Source organism: Anopheles ziemanni, chromosome 3 (assembly GCF_943734765.1).
Source record: "Anopheles ziemanni chromosome 3, idAnoZiCoDA_A2_x.2, whole genome shotgun sequence".
Taxonomy (NCBI): Eukaryota; Metazoa; Arthropoda; class Insecta; order Diptera; family Culicidae; genus Anopheles; species Anopheles ziemanni.
Genome location: NC_080706.1, coordinates 52799662 through 52817741, shown reverse-complemented (window position 1 = coordinate 52817741; position 18080 = coordinate 52799662). Strand labels below are relative to the sequence as shown.

The following is an 18080-nucleotide window of genomic DNA, read 5'->3' as shown; positions in this document are numbered from 1 at the left end:
GTGCTGCAGGATTATTTGGCCAAAAATAACGGAATTGTGGAACACAATCTCCCACAAGTGAAACGGTGCGGCAAGCGAGTTGGAGAAGGTGAATTTAGTTGGTCTGGTCAGTGAAAAGCAGTTCGTTACCAAATTTAACATTGAAGCAAACGAAACGAATTCATTTAAAAACCCACCAAGGTGCTTCTCCGTCGAACAGGTAGCGGGAAATTTAAAAGGGGGAACACAAACAAAAGAAGTGAAGCAGTGCAACGGCATCAGCGAATATTGCGATCATAATGTACCCGTCGTCGTCGGTTTGGTGCCCGTGTCGTCGATCATCTCCGGTACCACCACGTCCACGGCTGTGCGCCTCCGGTCGGGCTAGGCTGCCGTGTTGAAGGATACGTTTTTTTCCCCCCATCGCCCAGAACGATCCGCTGCTGCTGCACCGCCGAATAATAGTGGGTGTTGGTAGTGTGAGTGCACGCGTAAAAATTGGCGGCGATCCGATCAGAGCGCAATTTTTCTCGCCGTGTTTTTCGGCCCCGAGTGTGCGAGGTAACGGATTTCGGTGGCTCGTTTACTTTCTTCCTCCCAACACACAACGCATACACTTACCGACCCCGTCCGGGCCAACGACACCCGGGCTCGAGAGGCTCCAGAACGTCTACCCGCCAAGGCGCACCGGTATTATTGTTCGAGAGGAATGTCCCAGAAAGGCGTCGGCGGCAATTAGCGGTGGATGGTTTAGGTGTCCGATCGACGCTTTTCGGACGGTGTGTGTACGCGCAGTATGCAACACGTAGTCGTCATAGTTGAAAGTGCTTCTTACGGTAGTCGACGGTCTAGGATCCAGCAAACCTTTTTGGTCGCGGATTGTTCCACAAAACGAAAAAATCAAAACGGCTATCCAGCAGAATCGTCAGAATCGCGAGTGACGTTGGACGTCTAAAGTCGCTGGTGTGCGGTACTGATAGTGAATAACAAGAACGCCGCATGATCGTGAGGCGAAAAACGGCGAACCGCGTTTAGAATTGAATGGACGGCAGCGTTCCAGCGAATATCGGGGAAGGAAAATAAAACATCAAAAACACAGCACAAGTCGCGCAGCAATTGTTTCGTTGCCGGTTGTTCCCAACAAACCGCTGGCAAGGTGTCCGTAATTGTAGGCAGTGTTCGAAATAAGCAATAAGAAAATACTTTGTGCCAAAAAGTTACGAAAGAACCGAGAATAGATCGTGGACCCACGCGCTTGACCAACGGGCACTTCGGGTGGGGTCCATTTTGAATTCCCCCTCAAATTTGCGCGACAAGAGCGCGACGTTCGCAAAGAACACGAACGTCCTCTCGTTAGCTCACTCGAGCGCGTGTGTGTGTGTATCTGAGTGTGGGAGTGTGGGTCAAGACCCAGAAAGCCCTCGGCCCTCAAAGATCACCCGCGGAACCTCGTGGTGCGCGGTGTGAAGGCAAAGGACGTGCGGTGCAGTGTAGTGTGTGGTGCAGAAAGGTAGAATAGTAAAAGCAAGAACGGTGGAGGTGACCAACGGAGCCGGCGAACGGCTCGAGGGCTCCTCCGGCCTCGTACTGGCACGGAACCGGCAGCAGGCGACACGGGGCGGCCTCGCACACCACCACCACCACCAACACCATCCCCATCCGCAGCAGCACCAGCGGCAGCGGCCACGCCAGCGCCAGCGTCTCCTGCACGATCCCTCGCAGCCTCCCAACCTGGCCTCGTCCACGGCAGCCTCCGCGGCCCTCTCTTCCTCCCCGTCGCTGTCAACCGAAAGGTTAATCACGTTCGGTAAAATTCGGAGATTCCGGGAAACGAGTGCCGCCTCACCATCGTCGAGGACGTCACCAAGTGCACGTAAGTTGGGACAACTTCCTACTTCCTACAGTTCATTTCGAAACATCTCAGCACAAAACTTCGGGGCTAATCGTTGAGGGGGGGACACCGTTCACGCCGGAAGTTATGCATTCGTCCTGATTTATCTGCTCCAACATCACCACGTGGACGTGAATCAACAGATGACGATGATGAGTATCGGATCCTCTCGCTCTGGCCTTGGGTTCTCTTTTCCCCGGCCCATTAATATGCTCTCACCATAATATACCACGTGAATTATTCAAATGTGTAACATTCGACACCATTTGGCAATGAGCGCAATGCTATCGTGGCATCAAATGCATTAAATACCAATACACATTTACTGATCCTATGCTTCACTTGACCAACGATGAAGATACAATGTCAAACCAACATCATACAAAATCATAAGAGACATATTTTAACTACAAGCAAAAGTTTATAGTTGTAAAAACTTTCCGTCCTTCGTTTTGCTTGGTCGTAAACAAAACCACTCGGTGTATTATTGTGAACACTCCCACATCAAATCGTGTCGATTTGGGTTTATGTTTTCTTCTTGGCCTTGAAACTGTCCCTGCCTTACCCTATTGTAAAGCAATATCAGTGTGTATGCATTCCTGTACGCTCCGTTTCTTCAAATCCGCAGGTAGACGTACGAAATAAAATAGGCAGAAAACTTGCGCCCGCTTTCTTTTACCCTAGGTCCGTTTTTATTGAGTTCCAGGGTAATTCGGTTATTGCTGCACCATTCAACAATGCTGATGTTTGAAGATACAACAGCAAAGGAGAATGCAGAAAGTGGCTTGCAAGTCACATGAAATGTGAAATAGGGCTTGGGGGTAACGGAACTGAGGATAGAACCATAAATAGAAACAATCTTGCAGACGAGTGTATCGGATGAGGAAAAATATACCTTTTTTGGGAAGAAATTAGCCAGTTTAAAAAAATCCTTCTCCAGCGTCAAACAGCCAACAATTAAATTTAGTTTCACATAAAAGTAATTGTTGGAGAAAAATGACATGGCGTAAAGTTTTGCAAGCTAAATTTTGTTTTCATTTAGAGCGTGACTGGACTGGAAAATAGTAAACGATTTTTTCAAAGCTCTTATATGTTGTGCCATTGATAGACAGATGAAATTAATGATAATCAAATCTAAGCATATAGTCTTTACTGCAGTCTGTCTACTAAAAAGATCAAAACTGATCAAAAACATTAAGTTCAATCTAGTGCAAGAGCCAACGACCTACCAATATTTTCGTTCTTCTTAAAAAAGCTTTCAACATAATCTTCCTCGCTATAGTCAATAAGTGTGAATGTGAGTTTAATAAGAATTTTCTTCAAACATATATTTTTTACTCAAACTTGGTACGTTGTTGAAAATAAAAAAGAAAATTGGTGGAAAACACACGCTATTGCCTCCCAAAGGAAACCAATTTTCACCCCGAACACGAAAGTGCATAACCGGTGGAGGGTCATGCATCCCCCAGGAAGAAGGACGTGCGATCAAGAAGAAGATAATGAGCAGCGGCATAAAAAAACCGAATAAAGGCCCCGTGTACCCTAAAGTGCTCCTTCCCCGTCCCGTCTACATCTGCTTCTTGCATCCCACGCCTTGAGGGACTCGCGCCCTGCTCCATTCCTTATGCACGTCCCAGGAAGGTTTGCCTTAAAGGCCATCATCCCGTTGTTGGTGTGGCTGCTGCTGGCATTTTTTGGGACGTCACACATTTAATTCCCTCCCGAAACAGAATGATCCGCCCCGCGCTCGCTTTTGAGCCGCGCCGGAAGACGGTATGGCGAACCAAAAAAAGAAAACCCTTAACAACGGCGGAGGCCGAGAAAGGTGTGTCGCGTCGCTTTCGAGCGTCGAGGGACAAACTGCAACAACAGCAAAAAAAAAACGCAGAGTTAAAGTTTCCCTCACACACACGCGCGAGCGGCGCGGCTACCTAATTTGTGAAGGACTCGCCGGTTGACGGTTTGTGTCGTGCTCAGTTTTTCGCCCCCTTTCCTCACTGTCCTCGTCGACGCGGGAACCGGTAGGTTGCCTGATTTCCTTTTTTTTCGGCTGCCTGGTGCGTGCTTTTTCCTCTTGTTTCATTCCCGCGAAAATGACGCATCGCAAAAAAAGGAAGAAAAAAATAAAATAAAACTAATCCCGAAAGGTGGCCCAGGGGTAGAGGACGAGAAGAGGCATTTATTATGGCCGGTCACCGCAGACTCTGCACCGGGCAGGCAGGCAGGCAAGAAGGTGGACCAGGCAGTCACAGACACAGACACAGGGGAAAAATCGCGGTAGCGCGCTGAAATCGTAATGCTCCGGGGGTAAATATTTTTTTCGGTTCGGAAGGACCTTCCACAGCCTAGCCCCTGCATTGAAGAGGGTGGATGCGTGGAAGGTGGCCGATGGGAAAGAGAGGGTAGTTCTTGGAACTGTCGACTGCAGGGCGACGACTTGACACGCCGACGACGACGACGACGATGTTTTTGAAGGAGGCGCGAGCGATGATGTTGAGCAAAAAATTAAACCCAGTATACTAAAGACTAACGACGGCCCAAATAGTCAGTGGGAGGTTTGGAGAAGGTGGGAGAAAAATTCGAAGAGATTTTTTTTCTTTTTGAGCAAAAACACCCCCCATTTGTTGTTGCTTCTTGTGCCCTTCTTAACGAGCAAAAAAAGGTAAGCGGCCAAACACGCCACGAGAGACGAAGCGGTGTTGGGGTTGGGAGGAAAGTTCAATCCAAGCGCGCACCCACTCGCGGATCGGATGTCCGAAAACTCTTGACTCTAGCAAACAAAAAAAATAAGGCAAAGACACCCCCAAAAACCACCCCACTTACTCACTCCTTCGTCGCGATTTTGGTGGATTCGCGAAAATGGCCACCGAAAGGAAAGAAGTGGCCAGCAAAATAAGGCAAAAAAAGGTAGGAAAATGCACCGCAGCACGGAAAGAAAAATCGACCAATCACCCTCCCACCAAACCCCCACCACCACACACCGATATTGTCCTTCCCTGCAGAAGTGGCGAAACGCCAGCGCAGAAATCCAAAACATTTCCTCCCTCTAGTCCTTAGGCTTTTTAGTTTGAAGGGACCAGCCTGACTTGGTGGGGGAAGAGGGTGCGGAGGAGGGGCTGAGGTCCTGTCGCGGGTGCAGAGAACTAACGTCGCTTCCAACGGACGGAAAGAAGAACGGTCGTCGGTCGTTTCGTCTTCTTGCTCCATTTTGCCTCCTTTCTTTCCTACGAAAGAGATTGGCATCGCGCCTGGTGGATGCTGCAAAAACATGGAAGAAACGAGGGACGTGTGAATGTGTGTGTATGTATGTATGTGTATGGTAAGGACGAACCCACGGAATCTTTTCCAGCAGAAGCCGCGCGGCCAGCAGACGACGTGTGTCCACCACTGTTGAGCTCCGATGGTTTTCCTTTTCCCTTTTCTTAAACACTCCACATTCCCCTTCCCCCCCCCCCCCCCCTGGTTTGCCATTTTCTTCTGGCCACCTTCAGCTTAGTTTTTTGCACATTCAGCACACAGGCACACACATACCGCGACCGTTAGCATCTCGCCAGCATGGCCCCGGGAGCGCGCTTTCCACATTTCCCGAATATCCTTTCATTCTTTGTCCGTTTTAGCGAAGTCGTAGTTCGTTGGCTGTTTTTCTTCCCACTCCACCGGCCTGTCCAGCACCGCTCCACGTGTGTGTGTGTGTGTGTGTGTGTGTGTGAGTAATGCGTTGTGTTGACCATCCGGGGGCGACAGGGGTTTTCCCTCCGGCGGCCCGATTTTTGGTTTGGTTTGGTTGACTGGAAGTAGTAATACATTTCCCCGGGTTTTTCCTTTTCTATTCGCCCTTTTTTTCTTTCCTCCTTTCTCGCGCTAGTCTCGCGGGCGCTTGTGTGCTTGATGATTCCACCAGCTCCCTTCCCGTTCCCTACCCATGTCTTCCTTGCTTCTTCCCACCCGTTCGCCAGAATGTGTCCGTCCCTAATCTATCACGTCTTGCGCGTCCGGTGGCCATTTTCATTTTCCCTCCCACGAACATTACCTTCGCAGTCTTGTCCCTCTCTTGCGTCTTCTTTCCCTTGCCAGGAACGCCCCGGGATGCTTGAATATGGTGGTGATGGTGGGTTTCCCTTTGGTAATCATCCTTTCTCCGGGCGTTCGGGACGTTCCTTTTTCTTCTCCCCGTCCTCCTTTGCGTCCCACCCCGAAGGACGTCCTGCTGTTTGTTTCGCGACGTGTGGATGTGTTTTTTTTTCATCCCCCCCGCGGATCAATGTATGAGTGTGTATGTATTCAGAATTCTGTCGCATGCTGCGCTTTTTTTTTCCTGCAATGTCCTGCTGCTGCATAGTGGGCTTTCTTCGAAGGGCACCTTTTTCCCGCGGACACGACAAACTCCCGGTGTCCGTCCGAGCGAAAGAAGAATACCATCCACTCACACAAAGCGTGCACTATTTTTCTTCAGCTCCAACTTTCCCGTTGGTTCAAATCCAGACGGTCTGGAAGAGAAGTACAAGCTTGCTCTTAGTGCAAAGATGATGACACTAATGATGATAATGATGATGGTGGAGGCATGGTCTGGTATTTTTTCGTGATTGCCAGAACAAACTGATCAATCCATTTACTCTTTTCCACTGACGCGACACCAGAAACTAATTGGAACTAAAATATTTATTCGTTTCTTACAATTTTATTAAAGAATAAAAACGTTATTAGTTTTGTGATAAAACAATAAACTCATTTGGTTCGGACAATCTGCATCGCCATGTAACTCAAACCATGCTGGGGTATAAGAGATGCTATGATTATAAATCCAGCCTCAAACAAGAAGAACCCTATATAGCTGGGCAACAACCTGACGCTAATTCTGGAGACGGAGGGAAAGAAAAAGGACGTGTTGCCTTGTTCCCGTATTGAAAGTGCAACTTTGCATGGCAAATTATTCTGCGCCCATTTCTTGCGATCAACAGGGGTGTCCCGGCCCTTTTACAAGCTTACTTTATATTTTCTCCAACATCGGTGGATGGATCTCGTGTTCTAACTTTCGCGTGGTCGGTCAGATGATTAAGCATGGGGTCGCAGTGGTTGAACAACAGGAACACATCGGGGGTCGTTGTTTTGCACACGCACTGCCGGGTGTCACCCTACCTTTATCCTCTGTGGCACACACACACACACCCATCGTGGGACAACTCGCGAGGGGTCGGTCCAGTCGAGCATAAAACGTCAGCGACCCTCGCGGTTTAAAAATAATATCGCGACTCGCTGTCGTCCATGTGACCGGCCGTCTTCGCCATAGCGCGGTGTTGGTGTGGTGATCCTGTCGCAATCCCTACCCACCCCAGGAAGCCTGTCCTTCGAGCCCTGCTTCAGGACCAGTGTGTTTTGTATGTTGTGACCATATGTTTCTTTTTTCCATTTTGTGATTTTTTTTCAACCCGGCATTTAACACAACTCACCTGCGATTATGTTTTCGCGGGGTTTGCGTGTCTTGGCGAATGTATGTGTGTGTATTGTTGCTTCTTTTTCTATCGATTTTGCCAATAACATCACCGCCAGAGCAGAACGGTCCGCGACGCTCCCGGTGTCTGGAGGCTAAAAACCGTTAGAATGGGGCCCCGTCCACCCGGCGTGGAGGGAAGAGAAAAAAACCAACCTGCAACGACCGAGGGATAACAAAAAACTGCTACAACATACTAATAACAACACGCAAGGTGAAAAAAGGGATCCTGCTGCCAAATGACGGTCGTCGTCTCTCCGGGAAGGCGAGAAACCTGTATTTTACGCTGGGGCTGTGCACGGACGAGAAAGCAAGCAATTTTGGGGTTTTTTAGGGCCATGGCAAAGAAGGGGGGAGTGTAAGGGTTCTTTTCTCGGGTCGCTTCGGCGGGGGTTTTTTCGAAAATTTCGCGTTTTCAAGCCACAAGTTTTCGCGAAATTCGTCGCGCGCGCCAGCCTGAAGGTTTGGGGTTCGCGAGAACCCCCCCCCCCCCCGCCCCCCCCCCCACACACGCACACACACACACACCCTTCAACTATGTGGTGCGGGTTTGTTTTTTCTCTTGTCAAATTTTATTTGCAGTCTTTTTCCCTACACCTTACCTTCGCGTTCGGGTTTAATGAAATGCAATTTTCTATTCCTTGTTCAACGTCATTTGCTCTCTCGTCCCTCTCGCGTGTTCGAGAAGCCGCCGATCGGGAAAGAAAGGCAGCAAATTAATGCCAAACTTTTTATTTCTCGAGTTCTCCAAAAAACTGACGCGTCGCCTTTCGTTGTTCGAAGTCGTCCTGCTGCAGTCGCCATCAACTCCGCTGCCACCTTTTTTGCATTTTACTAAATTGGACGCACCCTGTCCGTGTACGTGTGTGTGTTATTAACCGTTATTACCATCGTTTTCGGATGGACGATTGATGAGAACGCGACGACAACGGGTCTTCCGTCCACGCCGTCTTGCCTTTTGCCAACATTTTCAGCTTATCCACGATGCATTAGAATTCGCTGACTTGCCAGCCACGGCTTAAACGAATCGATAGGCGATTCGCGAGAAATGGACCACAATCGCGCGCCCTAATTAATGGTATTTTGCAAAGGTCCCGGATTGGATCGTCCAACGGCCCTTCGGTCCCACACAGGGGCAGCCACTTTCCCCGGCATCTTTTCGCTTTCGCCTCTCGACGAGACACAGCGTCTTATGTCCATTTGAATTTTTCGATCCAAAAGGCTCTTGTTTTTGCTTGCGCCCTCGGTTTAATTTGCGTGCGCGCAGAAATTTAGCGTTTCTCAGAGCTCCCGCCGCGGTATGGCCCTCGGGGGCCATAACTTATCGAGACTTACCGGCTGAGTGAAAATAGACCGTCCCAGACGGGACGGGATAAAGGCAATCAAAGCGTCAAAGTGGCAGTGGCTGGGAAATTAAATCAATTATTATAAAATCCTGCTATCCTTCGGAGCCGCGTTTTCTTGATTTAAAATACATTATACATAGAATCAAATGCTCGACAAAAAAACCACGTCGCATCCTTAAAAAAAAAAGGTTGGGTATATTTATATGCGTTTATGCTAATCAATCTTTTATGTTGTTGCATGCCAAATAACATCCTGCTAACTTTTTCTCTACAAGAAAAGCAGAAAAATCAAGATAACCTTGACATTATTTGACTGCTTTGTCTTTTTTCCACATTTGAGGACATCATATTTCTCTTTTATCAGAAGGACTATGGTATAACTTCAAACATATATATGAAATTATAATACAAATACTTGTAAGGACACATAAAAACGTGGATTTTGGCGGTAATGAAGTTTTCACATGAAATCGACACAGTTTGATTAAAGTAATAGTAACAGGAAGGAATATAGGGACACGATCTACGAGTAGCTGAGTCAAATAGTTGAAAAACATTTCTATAACAATGATGAGAAACACCAGAAAATCGTGGTTCAAAAAACAAGCAGAAGTTAACGTGTTATGTACAACGCGAGCTCCACATCATTTCACGATACACCTTGCGTGTGGGTGGTAGACGGAAAACATGGGGAGAAAAAATATAATTAACTAGCAACCTGTTGCTGCCGCGTTGCATGCACAGACGGCGAGAGCAGAGAACGACAGACAAGAAGCCGCATTAAAGGTTTCCTGAGTTCTCGAAGTCCATCGGGCACCGGGAGGGAAATCAGAGCGTGGCGGGGAAAACGGATCAGAATGTGTAGCAATGTGTTGTTGTTTTACAGCCGTTCTCCGCACCTAAAAAGGCTCCAGATACAGTGATCCGTGAGGCTCGCTCGCTGCTTGGTGCAAGTTTCTGTGCGTGTCGGTGGCCTTAAGCCCGTGTTGTATGTTGCTAAAACGCTTAGGGAGAACGATTATGATGATCGTTTTGTGCTTCGCCGTAAGAAGATATTACAAGCCCAAGCCAAACCGCGACAGCAAACAACCATCGAGAGAAGGGCAGCGAAGTAAGTACACGACATCATTCGTAAAATGGCTGGTAGAGAAACCAAAACAAACCAAACTAAAACCGTCGTCGTCGTCTGCGTCGGCAATCCTCCGACCCCCGGCGCGTCCTTGTGCATCCTTCTCAGGGCCGAATCACACAATTCACCCAAACGAAAGGGAAAATGGGCACACAGTGGAGCAGAACCATAAATAAATCAAATCGTAAAAAATACACATAACTTTCATCGGGGGGAGGGAGAAGAGGGAGAGTTTTGGTGCGGTCGGAGGAAAGGAAGGCTCCTCATCCTTTGGAAGGAAACGAAACGCACGGAAGTGGCAAAGGAAGTGGAGAAACACTTGTTCAGCTGTTTTTCCAGACGACCTTCCTGACTACTGATGGCGTTTACTACTACTGCTTTCGGGTGCTGCTGCTACTACTACCATCAACATGTTGTACAATAAGACCACAGGGAAGAATTCATCGTCTGTTTTTTTTTTTTGGTTGCCTCGTTTTGAGTCCTTCCATTTGCTTCTGCTGAATGAGTCAGTATCCATTTGTTGATGTTGGTTGTAGCCATTGTGTGATAACAATGGAACAGGAGATTTTTTACGCTCCAACACGTTATTATGGAAAATATAGAGATGCAAAAAAAACATGACTGTTGCCTCAATCAAATGATTGCTTCATTCATGGCACCAATTTTTTTTCGAATTAATTCTCAAATTAGTTTATCGATAACTTTCCAAAGTCAATGTAAGTAAGTGTTAAAACAATTAAATTTTGCGCACTTCATAAGCTTAACTTCACTAACAATGGAAAAGCAACCTTTCTTCAAATTTGATCTAACTTGAGTCAAAGTTGATATGTAGAAGTATTACAATTTTTGACTCAAACATAAATTGTGTTGTGTTGTGGTTAAATGTAATCAATTGAATAATTGGTAAGAATTATATTACTGTCATAATGTATACCTCAAATTGTTAGCATTTCCGTATAAAACCGTATAAAAAGAACTTTGTCATGGAAAGTAATTACTAGCGAAATTCACATATTAAGTTTGAAAAATAATGGGTAGCGGGACCCCATTTTTTGGTTTTTTTCGCATGATCCACGCATGAATGAAAGTATCGTAGAGATTCGTGACAGATCCATGAAAAATTCATGAAGATTCATTATCTTAATGAATTTAATGTACCCACTAAATGAATACCACTAAACACGGTCAAATTGGTTTACTTTTAGTGTTGATGTGTATGCTGCAAGTATTTGTAGAGATCTTTTCGCATTTTTCTAAGGTAGCTTCTGCCTGTTTAACTTTAAACCTAAAACGTTTGAAAAAGTCTATCTGAATCATTGCCAATATTTATTCCACGTAATCTGTGTCATCCACTCAACAGTCTCGCTTTAAAACAATATGCAAGTAAATCTTTGAAAAGTCTATGGAAAACAGCACGTGCTTCGGTTCTTCTCTAGCCTAGAACTAGTAGTAACGGGAGAACCGCACAGAAACAGTTGTAATAGTAGTTGAATGCTTTCACTTTCCTCCAGCGTTTGCTCTCAATGTCACGAGCAACAACAATTGTAGTAAAAAAGGAGGGCAAAATAAAAGTGCATCCTATTCTCTTTCGGGTTGGAAACGAGTGACTGAACGAAACGAAACGGAAACGCTCGTTCCATCGTGTGCAGCACACAGAACAATAAATTTCAGTAAATGAAAGTAAAAGTTGTCTATTTCCATTTACCCAACCATGTGGTTTCCACCGGCTGCGGAGTTTCCTCTACTGTCCTATTCTCCTCGCTTGCACATGGCTTGCGAACGGGGTTTGTTTATATGAATTAATGCTAGGAAAACTGATTTTTCCTCACAACCACCACCGACGCTCGGTCGGAGCCGCATGGATCCAAGAGCTCCTTGTTGTTTTTCCCTCCCATCGGTTCTTCTGTTGGTTTTTCCTATTATTGTTGTCCCCCTCCAGATACTTTAGTCAGCTCCATGCCACGGGTCGGTACCGTCGGAGGCGAACGTGCTAGGCATGATAATGGAAGCATAATGGGTCGCATGGTTTGTGCAGCCGGAAAAATATGGGGGGCCGCAAAGTCGGTGAGTGGAAAATCTAAAGGAAAGCGCAACGACACAAGGTTGCTCCAGGTCGTAGCGCGTCAGACGGGGCGAGAAAAACGTGCTTGGAAAAAGCACATCCTTCACCAATACAATGGGAGAACGTCAAGAAAATAAAATCCCCTGCAAAATGCAGCATCAGCGGGTCGGAAAGCAAGCATTACGTAAAAATTGCAACTGAAAGAAAGTCGCTATCCCATTTTCTCATCTTTACGCTGCTACTTCCAAACTTCGAGCAGTTTTGCCAAAGGTCTTTCGTAGCTGTGTGGGTTCAAATGAGTTTTTGTATTCATTTTATCAAAATAGACCATACCGAGAAGATGTCCAGTGAAAAAAACCTACTCTGACGTAGAAAAAAAGTTCATGAAGAGTTGCATTGTTGGTGTCCTGCTCTTACCCTCACACAAACGATGCTTCACATTTAAACACACGTGGCCTCTCTTACTTGTGCGCATGATAGTTTTCGCACAATGTATTTTTTCCCTTTTGTGCTTTGGTTATGCCAAATGTGGAAAAATCGCAAATTTTCCCCATGTATAGTTTCTAACGTACAAACAACAGCATCAAACTCTGGAGAAAGGAGAGCATCGTAGGAATGACATTAGAGAAAAAAAGTTCGTAAGAGTGCAGCAGTGTCGGGTGCAGCTGCAGCTGTGAATGCAGTCGAAGGGCGTACTGAGCAACAGCACGCAAAAAAGGCTGCTGTGCGTGTACTTTATGTGCAACATTTAGGTAAACAATCTCAGCATATGGGAGAGAGCTTTACGGTGCTTCGTCCTGGTGCATCTGGCTGCAAGGGAAAAAGGAGGAAAGGAAATTGGACGGAATGAAAAAAAAGAGAAAAATCTCGCCATTTACGCTTTTTATGTATACGAACGTAGAGAGCGGGAGAGATGCCGTTGAATTGATGCTCCGGTGAGTTCCACGAACGGCGTGTTTTATGAATGAATGCGTGGCACTCACAGGAAGCTTGCTCTCGCGCATATCGCATCGTAGCGATGTGCAACGGCTGGGGATGCACCTCGGCGCGAGCATAAACTCTCCTTCTCCTTCAACGGACAAATGAGACAAAAAGTGTTATGTTTTTTGCGGGGAAAAAAGCTCACGCTAAGGGAGCAAACGCATCACACAACAAAGCTCTCGAGTTCGCTATCCTACGCGGGAAGAATGAAAAAGTCCGTTGCGTGTATAAACACACTTCGTGTGGCCCTTGCGAGAAGGTGATGGGAGAACGAGATCTGCACGCACATGACCACCCTGCTGGTCACCATTGGTGGTCTTCTTTTTCTTCCTCGAGGACGCGGGGACAGGTGGGAGAAAGGTCGGTCGAACGCTCTCCGGCGTGCGCACAAAGAACCGGACACGGCGCGAAACCAAATCCCCCACCCAACGCCTGCCAAGTGGGACACTTCGTGGATTTCCGGTCCAGTGAAGGAGCGAACGGGACGACGGATGACACCCAAACTGGCTGACCAAACATCTAGCAAGAAAGAGCGGAGAAGAAACTGTGTATGCGCCCCCCAATCCAATAAAATGGAGGAGAAAAGATCGCGCCTCTTCTCCCAACCGGTGCGATTTTTCATCCTTTTTATTATTCTTTATCGGTAGGCGGTGACCAAATCGGCAACCCGCACACCCCCATCCTGGTAGGTTTGTGTGTGCGTGTGTGCTCCAATGGTGTTAGTACGGAAAATGCGTGCCCCCAAGCCGGGCCAGAAAAGCGTATGTCTACGCATAGCGCATGTGACGCGCAAGACGCGATGCGTCTGGTCGTCGTTATTGGTTGCATTTTCCTCCTGATGGTATGGTGCTTGGTGGTGTGAGAGGAAAGGGCCCGGTTGGAGAGGGTATGCAAGCGTATGATCTCGTGCCAATTGGACAACACCTCCATTGCTGGGGCTGACGGAAAAGTGTTCGAGCTACGTATTTTTCCCATCAAACATTTTGCAATGAAAATGAGACAGACAATCAACATAATGGAAAAGAAAAACTGATGGGGAGAAGAGGAAAACGAATGTGTGAGGGGGTTAATTAATAGCAAGTAAATCTGCTAGGCATCCTAATGACCCCAGCTGGAAGATTCTGCAAGCAATTCCATATCCACTGTAAAGAAGAAAACAAGGACCAGAATGTCAAGTGTGCTGAGGTTGTTAAATTTGGTTTCAAATAAAAATAAAAATAAAAAACTGTCACAAGTAGATCTTATTCTTCACACGATGATGTGAAGGTTAAAGGAGTTAAACAAATTAACACGAAATTTCCATCCTGACAACGACACATCAAAAACGTTATTTTCAGCTTGTTTTGTGTATTAGTAAAGATAATATTATCAAACGAAGAACAAACTCTTGCGCTCGACCCTTTTCCATGACTAATTTCTAACCGTATTGTTCTTTCTTCTTTTCTCCCGACATACAGAATCTCTTCTAATGATGATGATGGCAACAGCAACGAAGGGCAAACGCCCGCTCCGCCACCTGACGGCGACGGATAAGATCGACGCGATCCAGCGGATCCACGACGGCGAGTCGAAGGCGTCGGTCGCGCGGGACATCGGCGTGCCGGAGTCGACGCTGCGCGGCTGGTGCAAGAACGAGGAGAAGCTGCGCTACATGTCGCGCCAGTCGGTGGAGAACGCGGAGAAGCTCAGCAACGAGGCGACGGCGGCGGCACTAACGGCGGCCGCGGCTGCCGAGCTGTTCAGCGGGCCGCCCGAGAAGCGCCTAAAGCTCGAGTCGGCCATGTTCGGTGGCAACGGTAAGCTCAAGTACGAGGACAGCTTCTACAAGGTGGCGGCGGCGGCGGCTGCATCCCGCGGTTCCCTCAACGGGCTCGATTTGTCCGGCGGCGGAGGTGGTGGTGGCGGTGGGGGAGGTGGCGGCGGTGGTGGAGTGGACAAGTCGGGTCCGCTCGGAGTGTCCGGTGGCGATATGATCATGAACGGGTTGGCCGGGTCGGCGGCCGATTTTAGCCAGTTCGCCAAAACGGCCGCCGAGATATCGGCCCTCAGTAAGTCGAAGGCGTACGGGGCGGATCTGGGCAAGCACCATCACCACCACCACGGGGGTGATCCGAGCAAGTCCGATCACCACCTCTCGATGGCGGCCATCAGTCCGCTGACCAGCCTGAGCCACCTGTCCGGCATGTCTGGGCTCGGGCAGAGTCCGCTCGCGCTCAGCTTCAACGACATCGCCACCAATTTGAACCTGTTCGCGCAGCTCAACAACAACCACAGCCTCGCGACCATGTCCAGCCTGGCCGGGGGACTAAATACGGCCGCGGCGGCGGCTGCTGCCGCCCAGTCGTTACGGAACGTTCGCCCCAAGGGCTCCGGCAGCTCGGCGGCTAACAACAACGGCACCAGTCACCAGCAACAGCAGCAGCAGGGAGGAGGAGGGCCAGGAGGTCGAGGCAGCTCTCTGCAGGACACGAACGGCAGCAGTGCAGGTGGAGGAGTCGGGTCGAACGGGGGTGGTGGCGGAGGAGGGACGGAAAAGTCGTCCTCCAACGGCGGCTCGTCCGGGCCCTCGCTGACCGTGCGCAATCTGGCCAAGCTGCAGCAGCAGAAAAGCGGCTCGTCGTCGTCGGGCGAACTTCTCGGTAACGGTATGCTTCACCAACAGCCACACGCTGGCCTCACTAATCTGTCTGAGCAGTATAGAAAATCAAGCAACAGTAGTAGCAACAACCACCATCATCCCGCCACTAGCACCACCACTACAACCACTACCAATGCTTCCGTAGGTCGTGACCCGAATGCACCCGCTCCCGTCGACGACGCGCTCTGGTACTGGCTCAAGTCGCAGCAGGCCATGCTCGGCCTGAACAACCTCTACTCGTCGCTGCCACGCGCCACCAGCCACAGTCCCCCGACGCCGCCACCCGTGACCAACGCTGCCGCGGCCCACCTCGGACTAAGCGGCGGTTCGCCCACGCACCAGCAGACGCTTCCCACTTCGACGACGCACACACCGCAAACACCCCCGCCGCCTTTGGTCGGCCCGCCGCTCGTCAGCACGCCCCAACCGACGCCACCCTCTTCCGCACCGTCGCTCACACCGGAGGACACGAAGAACTCGTCCTGGTTCTGGCAGTGGTACAAAACGTTCGGCGCTTCGCTGATGCCCGGCGGTGGAGGAACTCCTACTGGAGGAGGCGGAGGAGGAGGCGGAGTAGGTGCCGATAGCAAACAGCAGCAACGCGAACAGGCTCAGCAGGCCGCATTGGCCGCGGCCCTGCACCACAACAACAACAACTCGATCAGTCAACAGAACAACAACAACAACGGCAGCAGTCATCATCAGAAAGGTGGTGCCGGTTCAGCCGCCGCCTCGCTGACGGCCGCCTACGAGAACATCCTCTACTCGCAGCTCACCAAGGGTACGACGACGCCGACGCCGACGGACACGCTGAACAACAACCACCACCACCATCTGAACCACCATCTGAGTCACCAGCATCATCATCAACCGATCGATCTGAACATCGGAAGCACCGCACAACGCCGGCAACACGAGGGCGATCCGAAACCGGAGGATCTGTCCAACCACCACGGCAAGGACGGCGGCGGTTCGCTGGCGAACGGTTGTGGCGATGGTCGTCGCTCTCGGTACAACAGCAATCATCACCCGAGCCGACCCACGTCGGCCTCATCGGTTGCGTCGACTTCCTCGATCGGTGGCGCCCATCACCGGTCGGCGTTGGACGACGGTGGCGCCAGAATGCTTCAGGTGGGAAAGGTAAAGATCGAGGAGTCGTTGGTACCTCTGGAGGAGGAACGCCAGCTGGACATGATGGACGATGATGTGGAACTCGATCGCAAGTCGTCGGGACTTTCGGCCAGTGGCGAAGAGGCACTTCCGAGGGAGCATGACCAGGAGCTGGAGGAGGTCGATGAAGAGGTCGTGACTGAAAGCCGGCTTCGTGCGGAGGAGGACGAAGATGATCTGGCCAACGAAAAGGCAGACGACGAAGACGATAACGACGAGGAGGACGGAGTTCGGCAGAAGGATCATCTAAAGGAAGTGTTGACAGACGACGGCGAGGAGAGAAAGGAAAGCGCTGCGGGCGTGGGTGGGAAGCGAAGGCGCTCGTCCACCGGGACCGCTAGCGCGAAGGAAGTGCTAGATAACATCCTGTACAGCAGCAACAGTAACGATCGGACCATCGATTCCACCAGCAGTCCGGCCGTCACGCCGTCCCCGATGGCGATGGTACGCGAACGGTCGGTCAGCCCGGCGGGTGGCAGCAGCAGCAACCACGCGGAGGATCATCTGCTGTCCAACAACAACAAGAGTGGTGGCAGTGTCACCGGGGACGATCTCAAAAGCGATCTGTCCGACGACTCGAACCCACACGACCCCGTTGTTGTGCCAGCGTCGTCGTCGCTGTTTGCGGCCGTGGCAGACATTCGCAATTCGGCTGAGGCGGTCGAGCATGGTGAGAAGTTCCTGAAGTGGCTGGAGGCCTGCAGCGATCCGAACGTGACCGCGATGCAGGTGATGCAGTTCAAGTACCTGCTGAACAGTATTAAGCTGAGCGCGGAGCGGCAACAGCTGCAGACGACGGCGGCCAGTGGAGGAGGTACGTTCGGTGGAAACGGCCCGGAGGAGCGAACTCGGATCCGCAAGCGGAAGTAAACGTTCCAACTACGCCAAACAAAACCAGCTCGTTATCTCATAGGCCCACTGTACATAGTTTGAAGCAATTTGCGATGGGGAATGCATGTCATAAAGCAGATATTTCTTCGAGAAATACAAAAAAACACGCTTCGAAAGGCGATCATCCTGCCGGCAGCAGCTAGCTAAAAGGGAGACAGTTAGAGGATCTCAAACACATTCCAACCCATACGGTCAGAATGGGGAAGCTGAATACAAACCTGTACGCTTCCAAACTGGATCTCCCAATGTTTGAGAATGCTCGATCTGGTTTTGCAATGCAATGTTAATACCTTACATAAGCGTCAACGATTAGCTTATCGCGCCAGGCCCAATTGAGGCCGTTTAAATAAGTAGTTGAATTTTTTAATTTTCCCTTACCATTCCCACAACATACTGTGCAACAATAATAGGATTGTGTGGTAAATCTTTTTTTATATAATATGTTATTACTATTGCTTATTTTAGTGCCTCATTTTAAAAGAGTTAATTTTACTCAAATTCTAAA

The 18080-nt window shown here is 49.3% G+C and overlaps 1 protein-coding gene across 1 annotated transcript; it reads left to right on the top strand.

Moving 5' to 3' along the window:
* Positions 1–1363: 1363 nt before the first annotated feature.
* Positions 1364–18080, top strand: LOC131288980 (protein distal antenna). The gene is made up of 3 exons (XM_058318165.1): positions 1364–1852; positions 14334–16939; positions 16997–18080. Exons 2-3 carry the CDS (start codon positions 14345–14347, stop codon positions 17552–17554), a joined length of 3153 nt encoding a protein of 1050 aa, XP_058174148.1. The 5' UTR covers positions 1364–1852; positions 14334–14344; the 3' UTR covers positions 17555–18080.